The following is a 17,817-nucleotide window of genomic DNA, read 5'->3' as shown; positions in this document are numbered from 1 at the left end:
ATGCCCAGCCTGGCCCCTTTCACGTTCGAAGCATCGTCTGTGAAGAGGGTCCACACCCCCTATTATGTACCCGATTTTAATAACACTTCCTTTTCGACCTCGTGTACGAGGGGTGGCGTAAAAGTCAGCCACGAAGTCCGCCAAGATTTGGGACTTGATGGCTGTTCGGGGTTGATACTCGATATCGTACCCGCTGAGTTCCACGGACCATTTGGCCAATCACCCCGAAAGTTCGAGTTTATGAAAAACACTATGAAGGGGATAGGTAGTTACAACACATATTGGGTGACATTGGAAATATGGTTTTAATTTCCTAGAGACGCTTATTAAAGCAAGCGCTAATTTCTCTATGTGTGTGTATCAGGTCTCGGCCTCACCTAAGGTCCGACTAACATAGTAAATAGGGAACTGTGTACCTTGCTCTTCTCAAACTAGGGCCCCACTTACCACTATTTCCGAGACCGCCAAGTATAAGTAGAGTTGCTCGTCCGTTTTCGGGGTGTGAAGCAGTAGAGGACTTGACAACTACCGTTTTTAGTTCTTCTAAGGCTTGTTGGCATTCCGGGGTCCATGCAAAGTTGCTCTTCTTCTTAATTAGTGAGAAGAACCGATGAATTCTATATGAGGACCTCGAGATGAATCGCCCTAGGGGCGGCTATGCGCCCGGTCAGCCTTTCCACGACCTTGACATTATTCACGACTTTGATATCCTTGATAGCCTTGATTTTAGCGGGGTTGATCTCGATCCCCTGATTGGACACCATGAAGCCGAGAAACTTGCCCGAGCCGACCCCGAATGTGCACTTTTCTGGGTTGGGTTTCATGTGGTACCTTGTAGTATATCGAAAGTCTCATACAAATGTTTCAAATGGTCCTCTGCTCGCAGGGACTTAACTAGCATGTCATCAATATAAACTTCCATAGATTTCCCTTTTTGTTCTTCGAACATTCGATTTACTAGGCGTTGATAAGTTGCACCAGCATTTTTTTGTCCGAACGATATTACATTATAATAATAGGTGCCGTATTTAGTGATAAACGAAGTCTTTTCCTGATCCTCCGGGTTCATCTGTATTTGGTTGTACCCGGAGTAGGCATCGAGAAAACTGAGAATCTCGTGGCCGGCTGTGGCATCAATTATGCGATCGATGTTCGGCAAAGGAAAAGAATCTTTAGGGCAGGCCTTGTTTAGGTCCTTATAGTCTATGCACATTCTAAGTTTATTTCCCTTCTTAGGGACTACCACTACGTTTGCTAACCATTCGGGATATTTTACTTCCCGAATGGACCGTATTTTGAGAAGTTTGGTTACCTCGTCTTTGATGAATGCATGCTTAACCTCGGAATGGGGTCTTCTCTTTTGCTTTACTGGACGGAACTTCGAATCGAAGTGTAATCGATGGGTAGTGATCTCTGGTGGGATCCCTGTCATATCGAGATGGGACCAAGCAAAACAATCTATGTTATCTAAAAGAAATTGAATAAGTTTTTTCCTGAGCTCGGGAGTTAACCCCGTGCCCAGGTATACCTTTCGATCGGGCAGATGCTCGATCACTATGATTTGTTCCAGCTCTTTGATCGTCGACTTTGTTGCGTCAGAATCATCAGGAATTACTAAGGTCCGAGGTATCATATAATCATCATCTTTGAAAGTTTCCTGCTCCTCCGATCGGGCCGAGGCTGGTGACTGTGGTTGCTATTTGACTTCCTGCTTTCCCTTTGAATTCGATCCCTTTGCTGACGAAAGTGTTGACGCCGGTATCACTTCATCGATTGCGAACATCTCCTTGGCGGCGGGCTGCTCTTCATATACCGTTTTGATTCCCTAAGATGTCGGGAACTTTAGAACTTGGTGAAGGGTCGAGAGTACCGCCTCATGTTATGGATCCAATGCCTCCCAAGCAGGGCATTGTACCTCATGTCACCCTCGATTACATGGAACTTCGTTTCTTGTATGGTTCCGGCTATGTTTACCGGCAAGATAATTTCTCCTTTGGTGGTATCACTTGCCATATTGAAGCCATTAAGCACTCGAGCTGCGGGCACAATTTAATCTTGTAGGCCGAGTTGCTCTACGACCCTTGATCGAATGATGTTGGCCGGGCTACCTGGATTAATCAACACACATTTAACTTGAATTTTATTCATAGGAATAGATATTACCAGTGCATTGTTGTGAGGTTGTTCGATCCCTCCTGCATCCTAGTCGTTGAAAGACAAGGTCTCTTCCGATAAGTAGTCCCGAGTCCATTTTTCTCTTGTGATTGTCACCTTGGTGCGTTTGAATACCGGTTTTGAGGAATATCGACCCCTCTAACGATCATGTGTATAACGTGTTGTGGCTCTTCTTGCTCGTTCTGCCTGTTTGAATCTCTATTTTTGAAGTGGTTTTTGGTCCGATCACTTAAGAATTCTCGAAGGTGCCCCTCGTTGAACAATCGAGCAACTTCCTCTCTTAGTTGTCTGCAGTCTTCTGTTTTATGGCCATGGGTGCCATGATACTTGCATATTTGGTTTGGGTTTCTCCGGGCCGGATCGGTCTGCAGAGGTTGAGGCCACCTGGTATCTTTGATACGCCCAATGGTCGATACTATGGCGGAAGCATCTATGCTGAAGTTATATTCTGACAATCGAGGTGCTTCTTTGGACCCGGTATCCCTATCAAAACCACTCTTGATCATGAGACCCCAGGAGCTCTGTCCTTGATCATTCCTTCTATCATTTCGAATGGGGTTGTGTCCAGACCCGCTATTTCTCCATTCTCTCCCGTATGGTTGATATCTGTCTCTGTTCGATCGCGGTTCCCGATCGACATCCCTTTTAACTCTGTCCATGGGCATGTTGGGGATAAATCGAACCAATTGAAGCCCCTAGTTGATCATCTTCGATCCTAATCTTCGACTGATATCGATTATGTACATCAAACCAAGTGATGGCTAGATATTCGATTAAATTCTGCTTTAATTGTTGCGAAGCTATGGAACTCCATTCATTGAGACCTTTAGTGAAGGATTGAACAGCCCAATCGTCGGTGAGCGGTTGCAAATCCATTCATTCTATTTGAAATCAAGATACGAATTCTCTGAGCATCTCGTTGTCTTTTTGTCTTGCCTTGAATAAGTCCGACTTTCTAGTTGCAACCTTAATGGCTCCAACGTGTGCCTTTACAAAAGAATCTGCAAGCATGGCAAATAAATCAGTAGAATTAGATGGTAAATTATGGTACCATATCATGTCACCCTTTGATAGAGTTTCTCCGAATTTCTTCAGCAACACGGATTCAATCTCGTCATCTTCCAAGTCATTTACCTTAATGGCGCACGTATATGAGGTGACATGTTCGTTTGGATCTATCGTCCCATTATACTTTGGAATCTTGGGCGTACGAAACTTCTTTGGGATTGGCTTCGGAGCCGCACTCGGGGGGATAAAGGTTTTTGGACAAACTTTTTGGAATCAAGTCCTTTCAATACCGGTTGTGCCCCCAAGATTTGGTCGACCCTGGAGTTATAAGTTTCCACCTTCTTATCATTTTCCTCGATATTCTTTTCCCCTATCTCGATTCACTTTGTCAATTCCTCGAGCATTTTTACGATAGCAGGATTTGTCTCCGATTCTCCTTCATTTGATCTCTTTGGCACCGATTCGGCTCTATGAACAACTTCTTGTGACGGCTCGAGCTCGATCTTGCTTGGTACACGATTCTAAATTTGGAGTTGTGCTATTGCAGCTTGCTGAGTTTACAACATATCGAATATCATTCGAAGGCTAATTCCGCCTTCTTCTTCGCTCTGTGCGTTTTGATCGGTTGTTCAAGCATCTCTGCGAATGCTAGTCTCAAGTTCGACGCCCAAATTCCCATTAATGGCAATATGGGAGCTGACGTCAATTGGGTCCACGGCCGGAGCTCCATCGGGGTTAACTGGAGGTACTCCGTTTCCTAGGGCGGCTATATTTTCGTTCTCGCCATGAAGACCAAGGCCGTTGTTTGTGTGTGTGGGCGCTACTTGGGAGTTTGACATGTTGATACTGAAATCAAAGACACTTCAAAGAACAAGCATAAAATAATGTGTGTTATGACAATTGTACCAGACAATCACTATTATCCTTAGCCCCACGGTGGGTGCTAAATTGCTTACCCTTAAAATCGGATAACAACTAAACTTATAAGTGGTTTTAAGGATACGTAATTTCACCTAGCACCAATTGATAAGTATGATGATTAATAGTAGAAATAAACAATAAAGTAAAGCAAACCAGTATTGAAATGCAATTCAGCCCTCGAGCTAGGTCGACCTCGAACTGAATGAGTGAGAGTAGAGTTATGAAATAAACTTATGAACAAGAGAATATGAGAGAAAAGAGAGTATTGTATTGCTTTGATACGCGTGAATACCAGATGATTACAAAATGATTAGAACCCTCTTTATATAGTAGAGGAATACTATTTATGGTACAATCCTAATTACAGAAGTAAATAACATGATGGGCTAAATAACAAATCTTGATTTGATCCGTTCCGAGATTTTCGCCATGATCCTCGGCCAGTCGCAGATATCTTGCCTTTCCGTTATTATGTTATCTTCGGTCTTGCTCGATGTCTATCCTGTTTGGGCTCGATCTTCACTGGTCTCGACCTCGACAGGTACTTCGAATCCCGAACTCGGTGCCTTGTCCTCATATCTCGGTCTGATATGCTACGGGGCCGATCCTCGATCTATCCCCTGGTCTCGGTTAATTAGTGAAATCGAGTGGGCTCGATTTTAACCGTATATAAGTTTACTTAAATAATTTAATATAGTAAAGTTTTTGAAGCGCATAAAATAATAAAAAGGGACAAGGGTGATGAACTGATAAGTGATAATGCCCTTATTTGGGAAGTAGGCCCGGGGAGAAACCAAAAGAAAAAAGAGAAAAAATTAGAAGGGAAAATATAACTAAAAATGGTGGTATCAAAATGCCGGTATGTCGAGATATTCTACGTCTCTCCAGAAAAATGGATATCTCCAGAAAAGATTTTAAGTTCATTTTTTTTTCTTTCCACCCGGACCAACCCGTCGACTCGATTTATTAGATTAAGGTGATTTGTGTATCTACCCCAACAATACTATTATCCCGTACCATTATGGAAGAAGATCTTGTTAGTTTCAAGATTTCACGTATTAATTTTGATGATAACAAACCAACATAATTATTAATCAAAGAATATTTACTTGTGGTAATCTTATTTTTGCACAGGTTTATTCAAGAAAGAAGATTTCGGTAAATATCCAAACAAATATGGGAAAAAGAATATCATATGATGAATTTATCGAGGAATATTATTTGAAAGTCATATTTCAAATAATGAATGGTTTACTACAATATCAGAAGAAGACTCTACGGAAATTATGGAAGGAAAGTTCTTAAAGGAAGGTTGCTAAAATCATGGAGAGGATCTTTTATTTTGTGCAAGATACTATATGGAAAAGATTCTACAAGATCAAGAAAGAAATATTTCCAATAGAAGAAGAATATATTTTCTATGGAAAGAAAATATATTATGGATGTAGTACAATCTATATTATGGAAAGAGATTATTTCCCAAGATCAAGAAAGGAAATTATTTTGGGGTCTTCATCCAAAGTCAAAGGAAGAGGATCTTGAAATTCTCTTGGGTTATCTAAATTAGAGCCAATACTTGTACATATGGAAGAAGAGTTCAAGTGGAAGAATAATTATTCTGACAAAAATATATCACGTAGAAGTAAAGAGATATACTTGCTACAGGTGTTGTATGGCAGTGCTAGATTTGCTACAATACTAAGGAAAGGAAGCTGTTGAATGAATTACTACAAGCTATATCTTGGAAGGAGTAAATCAAGGGGTCTTACTTAAGAATGTGCAGGCAGAGAATCACCAAGCTCTTTCAAGGAAGAAAAATTCAATATATACTAGTGCATGGTTGACAACATTTCAAATGGAAAGATCTCATTTTATGGATACACAATAATATTGTCTACTTCACAAGGAAAGGAATCGAATGAACTTAAGGCATGGAGTCCAGAATATCAACAAATTGGAAATATATTTGAGACCATTGGAAGACACATCTTCAATCAATAGGTACAAGATATAAGGAATAAATTCCAATAAATCAGTGATTGGTGGAAGGATTTCAAATTAGTTTGAAGGTGCAAATGAAATTGAGCAAAGGAATTAATAGGAAGTCACGCTTGGTATCTACTCAATCAAAGGAGAAAATCTTCTGATTGAACATTATCGAAATCAAGGGGTCAGCAAAATCAAGCCCAACGGTCAGAGCTATTGAAGACTATAAAAGCGAGAGCCTGGGAAAGAAGAAGACATGCAACCTTCTATACAATTGTCTATCCAACCACAAGTTCTTTATTCTACTCTTAACAAGCATTATAATTCACTTTAGTAGATTTACTGTGTACCCAAAAGAGAGAAGAGAGATAGAAAAATATTGGAGAGGCAGTGTGTCCTAGAGGTTGTGTCATTGTTCGTTTCTTTGGTGAGCGAGTGAAAACCAAAGGGTCGTTGTTGGTGAGCGAGTGAAAACCAACCTTGTCAGCGTTGGTGGTGATCGTTGAAAATCACAAAGGTTGTACTCAATTCAATTTACAAAGTGCTCCAAAAGATAACACTCTTGCAACCCAAGAGGACTGGATTAGGATACCACATTGGTTCCGAACCAGTATAAAATTTCTGGTGTCATTTACTTTATCGCTCTTATACTATATTCTGTTCCTTTACTGTTTACTGTGATTAATACTTATTTAAATCGAAAGGACTAACAGTTCTGTGCAGGCTGTCTCCGCATAAGTCGACTAGGTCTGAAGAGTAGTCGACTAGAAATTTTAAAAGGCTACAATTCACCCCCCTCCCCTCTTGTACTTTCAATTGGTATCAAAGCAGGTCTCACATTTTTACTTTTGCTTAACAGCAAGTGAGAAAAGATCATGTCAACACACACAGTTATCGGAGCCTTACTCCAAGAAAGGACTTCTTCATTAAGACCACCATACTTCAACGGACAATATTACACTCACTGGAAAATTCGAATGGAAGCTTTCATCAAATCTTATGATGTCAAAGTATGGCGAGTCATCAAGAAGGGTGACTTTCCTCTCCTGCAGTCCAAACCAGAAAAGAAACCAGAAGGACACGTATCTACTGGAACCCTTGATATTGATGATTATACTGATGAGCATATGGCGATTGTGTAGACAAATTCAAAGGCAAAAATCTATTATACAATTCTATAAGTGGAGAAGAATTTGAGAAAATAAATGTGACACAGGCAAAGAAATGTGGGATAAGCTTGAAGTTACCTATGAATGTACCGGTAAAGTAAAAGAAATAAGGATAAACCGTCTGATTCGTGATTATGAGTTGTTTCAAATGAAGGAAGATGAATCCATTGAAGACATGTTTGGCCGATTTAGCAAAATAGTTGGAGATCTAAAATCCTTTGGAAGACCATATTCAAGTGGTGAACAAGTCAGAAAGATTCTAAGAAGTTTACCCACCTTATGGCAACCAAAAGTTGTTGCTCTTGAATACGGTGATCTCGACAAACTATCATGTGATGAACTTCGTGGAGACCTTATAGCCGTCGAGCTAACCCATCTCAAAAAGCATGGACATGAAGAGAAGAAAAAGAGTGTTGTTTCTAAATCAACTATTGCTGAGTCTGAAAGTGAAGCCGAAGAAGAAGGAGACAAACATGAAGATGATATTGCATTATTTTCTAGAGTTGTCTCTAACACGACGCGAAGAAGCAAGAAAAATGGAAGAGTCAATTCAAGTTCTAAAAAAGGTAATGAAATAAGTGAGCAGAAAAACAATGACAGAAAGTGCTACAAATGCGGAAATTATGGTCACATCCAAACCAACTGTCCAGAACTAAAAAGGAAACTATCCAAGGGCAATGGAAAGAGAAAATCTTCCAGCGTATGGAGTGATGAATATATGCCAGATAAAAATCATAATGGAGTTGCCAACCTTTGTTTCATGGCACGAAGTGTGACAAGTGAGAAAAGAAAATCTTTTGGTATCTGGAGTGATGAAGATATATCAGACAACGATCATGAGGAATCTACAAGCAACTCCATCATGGCCCCAAGTGAAACAAGTGAGGTAAGATTTCATGATTGTGATAAATGTAATGAACTTCAAAGTATCATAGAACAGGCTTTAGAAGATATGAGAAAAATTCTTGATGAGCTCATGAAGACTAAACGGGAGAAGAAAAACCTGGGGACCCAACTTGAAGAATATAACAAGTTGAAAAAGGAAAAGGAAGAGTGGGATATTCTACTTGAAGAATATCAGGTTGAAAATGACTTACTTCAAGAAGAAAATGTGGAACTTCATAAACAAATGAATAGTTTGCACATATCTTCCCGTCACCATTTTGATCGACCGAATAAGCGGGTTCATTTTCTTAATAACTCCAAGTTGAATGACAAGGGATCTACCAGTAGACGCCCTACTTCAAACAAGTCGACTCAGGAAAGCTTCAAGTCGACTAAGGCACCTGCTGGTAAATACTCTACTTCTTTTGTTACATGTCACTACTGTGGTAATTTTGGACATAAGGCATTTGCATGGAATTATGCCAAAAGTCATGATAGATCAAAATTTGTTTGGAGACCTAAACAGTTACATGTATCTCCAATTATACAAGCTACTAACCATGAAGTACCCAAAAAGGTTTGGGTACCAAAAACAAACTAATTTGTTTGCAGGAGTTTTCTAGTCCAGCCATAAAAAGGATTAAAGATGTTTGCGTATTGGCCGGTCGAGGAACATGCTTCAAGCTTTTACATATTCACAGAGGATGAATGAAATACGACGTATGATCTAAAAGAGTGACTGGTATCACTAAGGTTTATTCAAGTTCTTCTTGCTGCATATATTCAGCTATTGGTTTAGTAAAGTATAACCTAGTATATGCATATTAGCCATCTATATGCACTTCGAATCCACTAGCTACATCACATTATTATTTTATTTGGTATTATTTTTTATCCATGACTTAGAGACTTTAAATAGCCTGAGTACATGTCTTGCATGAACCATGTCATTTGCATAAGATATTAGGATAAGAAAGCATGTGATTATATTGATACCGTACGAACTTGACTCATGCCTATATGCGTCTTAGATTATTCTTGAAGTGAATTATGTGTGTAATAGTACTTTCTTGGTAAGAACACTAATGCTTCACTCAAGACCAAGAAAGTTATCTAACTTTGAGGCCACTTCTGCACATGAAACATTTTGGGTAATACTCAAAAGCTTGAAGACGAAAGGTATGTATCTCTATTATTTGCTTTAGTTGGGTTATATTCTGGATCTATATTAGAGGACACCTTATGTGAGATATATAAGGAAGAAAAATCATGTGTTGATTATTTCTATTTTTTTGTTGCAAATGCTTACCAAAAGCTTGGAAGGTAAATATATATGTTTCTATTGATGATTATCCTTACTTTCGCATATGTCATATTTTTTAATAAGAAAATAACGCATTTATTGTGATCATCGATGCGAGTTTTAATAGTATTTGTCTGACATTTTCTTGCAACAAGCATGATCTTTCACATCTTAGTTTGGCGCCTCGGTTGAAAGGAGACTTGAAAAAAAAACATCATTTTTGCATAAATTGTCACCATTGGCTCATATGTGCTTTAATATTTTCAATGGATCTTATCTTGAATGAAACTTTGTCTGAGCTATGGGAGGGAAGAAAAGTCAATTTTTGGTTATCTTATTTCCCTTGGTTGCAACGGTCTTGGTAAGACTCTTGACATATTTCTTATTCATTAATTGTAGAGAAATCTCATCATGCGCGCTTTTCTTTATACTAATATTTTTCTAAGCAAATTGTGAATAAGGATGGAGAACTTACAGTGGATAGCTTGAAATAAATTGCTAGTGACACATCTATGCGTTGAACTAGACAGTGATGAAGAAGCATTGAATGCTGGATTCTAGTAATGCAAGATTTGTTGAGCAAAGCTGAAAGAATCAACAATATGAAAATCCAGTACCAAGCAAATAGGCTGCAATCATGGATATCTAAAGCCTGATGAGATTGGTAAAGTTGTAAAAATTATGTGTAAACTTGTAGCTCAAGGTTTCACAACAAGAAGGTTTGTTTCTTCCTTGAGAGTTTTGTTAGAATATCATTTTTTATGTGCTTATTACAAAGTTTGTAAAGTATTTTTGTATGCATGTTAAAATATTTTAAATGATTTGAGAACTGCATGACATTATTCTCTAGCCTCTCTCTGGAATTGAAAGTTTTTTTGATCACATTCGTGTGACTAAGACTAGTTACCATTTGAAACAAATTCATGTTTATTATCTGACGATTATTCTTTCCAAAGATGTATTTGCAAGAGCATACTTTTTTGTAATACTAACCAAAAGCATGTCAAGCATTTTTAAGCCTCTGGTAGATGATCGGGTTGGAAATGAGTATAATGGAGAATTTATCTTTATCTTCACATTCCAAATAATGCGAAGCAAGGAGAAAATTAGTAAGTCCAACGATCGAATAAAGTACCAAGGTATGACCGACTCTCTATTGCATTTTTCATGACAAATATTTTGGTATACCTGATCCCATAATATTTCTTTATAGTGCCACAAAAGATCTTTGGTTAATTATAAATCATGGATATTGTATGCAAGAACTAATTGCTTTGATTTAGTAGAATATTTTCAGATGCAAACCTTGCAGGCAACAAAGTGGAATGAAATAAAAATGGGACGGAGATTTTTAATACTCTCATGTCATGAAAAGGATAACGACTTTCATGAGAATGATCCCATATCGTTCTTTTTGGTGATATAAATATATGACCATTTCTTGACTCTTGTATGCGTTAACATGTTGTAATCTTTCTAAGAGTCTTAAGTCTTTGCTCAAATTTCTCTTGAAAGTTTAACATGTTAGGATATTAAAAGTTTCTTAATCTTTTTAAATGATCGAGCGTTTTTCAGGTGACTATGTGCGATTACACTGTCTTATATGCTAAATGATGTTTTGACAAAATCAAGTATTCGGTGAGTTTTTAATCTCTGCTAAGCTTTCAATCATGTGAAATGATGTTATTCTGTGGTCTAGAATTTTTTTTGTCTACCTACAACGACAGTTTTCAATATTTTAGCTTTGGGTTAATACTTTGGATTTTTTGGTTGGATTAAAAGCTGTTAACTAGCTTAAAATTTTGTTAGCTTTTTCTTTCTGCTTACGGCTCTTAAAGGGAATCATTACTACTTATTTTTTATAACTCCCTGAATGATTATAAGTTATAATTATACTTTACTTGCATATTTCCTTCACCCTTTTGATGATGCCAAAAGGGGGAGAAAATAACGTGTACAAAGGTTCGAAAAAGGTAGAATGTATGGAGACAGGGGGAGCATGACGAAGGAACGCTTAGAGTAAGGGGGAGCCTTTACGTGGCATGACGTCTATGCATGAAAGGGGGAGATTGTTAGCTTCAAGGTTTCACGTATTAATTTTGATGATAACAAACCAAAATAACTATTAATCAAAGAACATTTACTTGTGGTAATCTTATTCTTGTACAGGAAAGAAAATACTGGTAAAGATCCAAACAAATATGGGAAAGAGAATATCATGTGAAGAATTCGCCAAGGAAGATTATTTTCAGAGATTTAATCTAGAAGGAATAATATTTGAAATTGAAATTTCAAATATTGAATGGCTTACTACAATATCAGAAGAAGAATCTATGGAACTTATGGATGGAAAGCTTTTCAACATCTTGAAAGGAAAGTTTCTAAAATCATGGAGAAGATCTATTATTTTATGGAAGGTACTACATGGAAAAGATACTTCAAGACCAAGGAAGAATATATTTTCTATGAAAAAAAAATATATTATGGATGTAGTACAATTTATATTGTGGAAAGATATTATTTTCCAAGATCAAGAAAAGAATATTTTCAATATAAGAAGAATATATTTTCTATGGAAAGAAAATATATTATGGATGTAGTGCAATCTATATTATGGAAGGAGATTATTTCCCAAGATCAAGAAAGAAATATCTCCAATATAATAGGAGTTCAAAGATATATTGAGATCTTCATATTGAAGAAAATATTCAAGATCCAAAGTCAAAAGGAAAAATATTATATATTCTTGAAGGAAGATATCCTATTCAATTTTGGATATATATACTACGAGTTTGAAAGAGAAGTGCTGGGTTTTTCTACTATCTCAAGGCAAGACTATTGAAAAGATTTGCCAAGTCACTACAAGATTTTGATATGGAAATAAATTATATTTTCAAGATCTATGTAAAGAAGGGAAGCAGCAAATCAATCTTGAAAGAAAAAAAGGAGACAAAGCGAGATTTTATTTTCATAAGTCAAGAGGCAAGCATCGAGCCAAGATTGACCATAAAGGAAGAGGAGCAAAGCTCTGAAAGGAAATTTACAATTATGAAGAAAAGAAGAAGCAATTTGGATGGAATAAAAAGATTGCCTGGGATTTACTACACAAGGAAAGAATATTTATTTGTGGGAAAGAATCAAGATTAGGAAGAATCTGTTAAAGGAGCACAAAGAAGATTTCCTTAAGAAGGAAAGCCATCATATATCATTGACCATTATATTCTACATTTAATGAGAAAAATCAGCAACGGTCATATTGGAGGCAACAATATAAGTTGAAGAGCAACCGAGAAGATGAGACACGCAGCCTTCTATATAATTATCTATCCAACTACAAGTTCTTTATTCTACTCTTAACAAGTATTGTAATTCACTTTAGTAGATTTACTGTGTACACAAAAGAGAGAAGAGAGACAGAAAAATTGGAGAGGCAGTGTGTCCGGAGAGGTTGTGTCATTGTTCGTTTCTTTTGTGAGCGAATGAAAACCAAAGGGTTGTTGTTGGTGAGCGAGTGAAAACCAACATGTAAACGTTGGTGGTGAACGTTGAAAATCACACAAGCTGTACTCAACACAAATTACAAAGAGCTCAAGAGATAACATCCTTGCAACCCAAGGAGACTGGATTAGGATACCACATTGGTTCCGAACCAGTATAAAATTCCTGGTGTCATTTACTTTATCGCTCTTATACTATATTCTGTTCCTTTACTGTTTACTGTGATTAATACTTATTTAAATCGAAAGGACTAACAGTTCTGTGCAGGCTGTCTCCGCATAAGTCGACTAGGTCTGAAGAGTAGCGACTAGAAATTTAAAAAGGCTACAATTCACCCCCTCTTGTACTTTCACACCAGAACCTTGGATTCTTCTCATCCTCGTATATCGTGCAAGTGCCAAATGTCTTCAAGTTCTGTAGCATTGTTTCTGAAGATTCTTCAAAAATGCTAGGTCATTATCTTCCCATAAGAAGAGAAACTCGCTTAGATTCACATGCCTTAGCTTCGTCATTTTCCAGATAGCTGCAGGCGATGTCTTTAAATAACCCCATCTATCCGAATGAACCGTTAAGACTTTGAAGATCGTGCATGTGAGATACCCACTTGAAGTCAAAATCAAAGACTTTAATTGCAATGTACCTCAAGTGAGTTAGCGATTGTACAGCCGTAGCCCAAGAACGTGGTAACTCCACATCCAAGAAATGCAACACCCGAACAAGTCTTAACTTAGCAAGTAAAGGTAGAGGATCTGATCGGCTCCAGGTGTTTAATACTGGATGAGCAATGAACTCCAGACTTTGTTTCCTCGGAGTCCATCAATGGAACCTTATCCAGCCGATATTCAGAATGATCTAATTGTTAAACCAGATCATCATGAATATAAATGCATGAACTCGATTCCTTGGAATACAAATGTTGATCATATAGATTGTATGGCACTGCGAGCTGCATAAACTTTTCTTCTGTAAGTTTTCTACCACAAAACTCACGCACTACATCATGAAGTATGCAGTATTCTATATCACCATCAATTCTCCCCTCAGAGATCATTACGAGGCTTCTGTTAAGAAGATCATTCAAGCAAACTCTAGATGCTTCCTCCATATTCTCTATGTCAACATTCAGTACAAACTCTTCACCCATCCACAGCTTCAGCAAATCAGACACTGGAATCTTATAGTCTTCTGGAAACGATCCCATGTACAGAAGGCAAGGCTTTAAGTGGTCTTCCAAATGATCATAACTTGATTGCATTACCTTCATGCTTTGCTCTCCTAATGTAACGACCCGATCGGTCGTTTTGAGTTTTCGCACATTGCTCGCCAGTTCTCGGGCATGACTTGCCCCGTGTGGTGTATTATGACTTATGTAAATCGTTGGTTTTGGTTTTCAGGGTAATCGGAATGAATTTGGAAGAACAGCTCCCAGTTTGAAGCTTGAAATTTGAAAGGTTTGACCAATGTTTGACTTGCTTGTGTATGATCTCGGATCGGTATTTTTATGATTTGGTTAGCTCCGTTAGGTGATTTGAGACTTGGGAGCGTGATCGGAATGCATTTTATAAGTCCGTGGAAGGTTTAGGCTTGAATTGGCGAAATTGAGATTTTTGCGTTTTCCGGTTGTTAGGTGAGATTTTGATATTAAGGTCGGAATGGAATTCCGGAAGTTGCAGTAGTTCCGTTGTGACATTTGGGATTTGTGTGCAAAATTTCAAGTTATTCGGATGCGGTTTGGTTGGGTTTTTGATCAAAAGCGAAATTCGGAAGATTTTAGAAAGTTTGGCTTGAATCCGATATGTTTTAGTTGATTTGATGTTGTTTGAAGTGTTTTGATGATTGGAACAAGTTTGTATAAGGTATTGGGACATGTTGGAGCCTTTGGTTGAGGTCCCGGGGGCCTCGGGGTGATTTCGGATGGTTAACGGAGAGGTTGGAATTTTGTTGCAGCAGCTGATATTGCTGCTTCTGGTATTTTCGCATCTGCGGATTGGGGACCGCAGATGCGGGTTATTTATCGCAGAAGCGAAAAAGGGCCAGACGTTCAGAGACCGCAGAAGCGGTATTGTGACAGCATCTGAGGTACCGCAGATGCGGAAGTTTAGTCGCAGAAGCGGTGTGGGCTGAGTAAGTGAATTCCGCAGAAGTGGAGCATTAGACCGCAAATGCGGTATCGCAGAAGTGGATTTTTGACCGCAGATGCGGATATCCCTGGTCAGAACATATAAGTTATTTCATTACGCGAGTTTGAGATATTCCACCATTTTTAACTTCGGCTTGAGAGCTTTTGGACGATTTTGGGAGAGGGATTTCAAGGGAACTTCGTCAAGGTAAGGATTTTGGACCTAAAACACAATTCTATGGTAGTATTTCATGAATTTAGGGCTGTAATTAAAGGAATTAAAGGGCAAAAATGGAGGATTAGGGCTTGAGTTTAAGAGGCCTTTAAATGGTGATTTGAGGGGTTATTTGGACTCCGATTTTAGTATTCTTGATATGTATGAACTCGTGGGAGATAAGGAATCTATTGGTGTGAAAATTTCAGAATTTCGAGGCGTGGGCCGGGGGGTCGGGTTTTGGTAATTTCGGGATTTGTGCCCTTTAATAATTGTTTTCGCTTAGGCTTTGTTCCCTTGGCATATTTTGACGTCCTCGTAATGATTTTGGATAGACTCGACGCGTGTGGAGGCCAATTCGAGGGACAAAGGCGTCGCGAGCTAGAGATTTAGCCGGTTCGAGGTAACTAATGAATGTAAATGCTGTCCTGAGGGTTTGAAACCCCGGATTTCACAACGTTGTGCTACTTTGAGGTGACGCACACGCTAGATGACGAGCGTGGAGTCGTGAACCGTTGGGTGTTGTGACTTGGTCCGTCCCGTACGACTGTTAATTCGCGCATTTGATTTGAAATCTTATGATATTCCATATTTTTAGAGATTGATATTATATTTTGGGTTGTATGCCATGTTTGGGGCCTTGTGCCGACCTGTTGAGACCCTTAGGGGCATTTTTACTAATCTTCCTCACTCTATTTGTTTTGAAAACATATCCTCAGTCATGTTTTACCTGTTATTGTTTATATCTGTTTTATCACTTTACTTCTTAAAAATGTGAAAACCGTTTGGGCTGAGTTCCCTGTTTTATTGATGGTCCGAGTGATCGTGAGGTTGATGACTGAGGTAGATCGAGGTCTGATTGTGAGGTTAATGACTGAGAGAGGTCGAGGGCTTGGTTGTGAGGATTATATACTTATGGATCGGGTTGCACGCCGCATCAATATATATATATATATATATATATATATATGTGTGTGTGTGTGTGTGTGTGTGTGTGTGTGTGTGTGTGTGTGTGTGTGTGTGTGTGTGTATGGATCGGGTTGCACGCCGCAGCGATATAGCGCTTGGACATTTTAATAAGCCTTTGGTTTTCTTAATGCCACGGTTCTTTCCAAAGGTGGAGTTTTGTGTGAGCGGGGTGGCTCTTCCCAATGATAGATGGCGTGACAACCTTCTTAAGGGTTTGAGTTCGTTTTTGTTTTTGTTTTTGGCAGTTTATAGTTAAGGGTACCTCAAGCAAAGCTTCACTTGGGCCTAGCACATTTGCCTTTGATCCCATGGTCAAAGACAAAATGTTGTGTTTAGGATGGTGAAAGTTGTGGCCTTGAGACTCTTGTGTTGACCGACAATCATCAAATGGTTTTTCGGGACCATTATGTGCTCAAATCGTATCTAAGGTCGTTGTGGGCCCCCGACTCGATGTCTTTAGCAATCCCTTAGCTTGTGTGGTGAGAAATCGAATTGCGAGTCCAAGTCCTGAGCCATTGGTCTAGAACTTGCCCTGAATGTTTGTTGAGGCGAAATCTTAAGTGAAATTTGACTTGGGAAGTGATTATAGGTCCTCCTTGATCCAAATAATAGTTGAACAAATTACATAGCCTACCAATGATATGATCCCTAGTTAACCCTTTTGAGCCTTAGACCTTTTTCTTTTAAGAACCATGTTACAAGCCTATACCCGTTCTAAAAGATACCCTCTCTTGGCACCCGATCTTTCCTTGAGCACATGGCAAAAGTATAAGTTTAGGGGGGAGAGACGAAGATTGCAACAAAGCGGTAAAAAGGCACAAAAGTAAAGAAAAGGAAAGACAATGAAAAAGAAAGAAAAGCAAAAAAAGACAAAAAGAAAGTACAATGTGAAAAAGAATAAAAAAGAAATTCAAGAAAAGCAGTGAAAAAGAAAGAAAGGTGTGGAAAGTTGAAAAAGGAGAAAATGTTTGAAATGCATAAGAAAGAGTGACAATGAGTCTCTCTAAACCCTTGGAAAGAGGTGAAATGACTCAAAGAGTCAAGTGAATTGTGCCAAATGAATCAAAAGAAGTGCTTAAGGGAAGATGGAACCCACTGAGACCAAAACATTTCCTACCCTGAACCAAAAGCCTTTACAATGACTCCACAAAAGCCCTATATGATCTTTAGTTGAATGAAGCTTACATTAGTGGATACTTACATAAGGGGCAAGCATATGGTACCTAGAGCCGGACTTGTGACCTTTCCTTGAGAGATATGAGTGAATTCCCATTAACCTCGTTTTGTGTGCCAATATTCTAAAGGTGAGGTGTGCTCAGGGAGAGTTGAGGATGTGTGAGTTTGGGTTCCACAATGACCAAAGTAATTGAGAGAGTTCTTTGATGTAATGAGTCAACTCTTGATGCTCTTGTGTCACACTTAATCCATGGTTGTTCAAAGTTTAAATGTTGTTAATGATTCATTCGTATTGAGGGCAATTGTTAGTCCCAATTGATGCTTGTTGAGGTTACTTTAGGATAGCTGGAAATTCTTGGATTTTACCTTAAGGGATGGGTCTTATTTTGTTTGC

General features: G+C 38.5%; 1 protein-coding gene across 1 annotated transcript; it reads left to right on the top strand.

The window, feature by feature from the left end:
* Positions 1–7,314: 7,314 nt before the first annotated feature.
* Positions 7,315–8,745, top strand: LOC109207506. The gene has a single exon (XM_019370445.1). The coding sequence runs from the start codon at positions 7,315–7,317 to the stop codon at positions 8,743–8,745; it is 1,431 nt and encodes a 476-aa protein (XP_019225990.1).
* The last annotated feature ends 9,072 nt before the right edge of the window (positions 8,746–17,817 follow it).

This window comes from Nicotiana attenuata, unplaced genomic scaffold (genome assembly GCF_001879085.1).
Source record: "Nicotiana attenuata strain UT unplaced genomic scaffold, NIATTr2, whole genome shotgun sequence".
Classification (NCBI taxonomy): domain Eukaryota; kingdom Viridiplantae; phylum Streptophyta; class Magnoliopsida; order Solanales; family Solanaceae; genus Nicotiana; species Nicotiana attenuata.
This window is presented reverse-complemented; position numbering and strand designations above follow the sequence as displayed.

Bases quoted from the DNA above. Each gene is read 5' to 3' on its own strand.
- LOC109207506 (XM_019370445.1), top strand. From the start codon at position 7,315: ATGTGGGATAAGCTTGAAGTTACCTATGAATGTACCGGTAAAGTAAAA.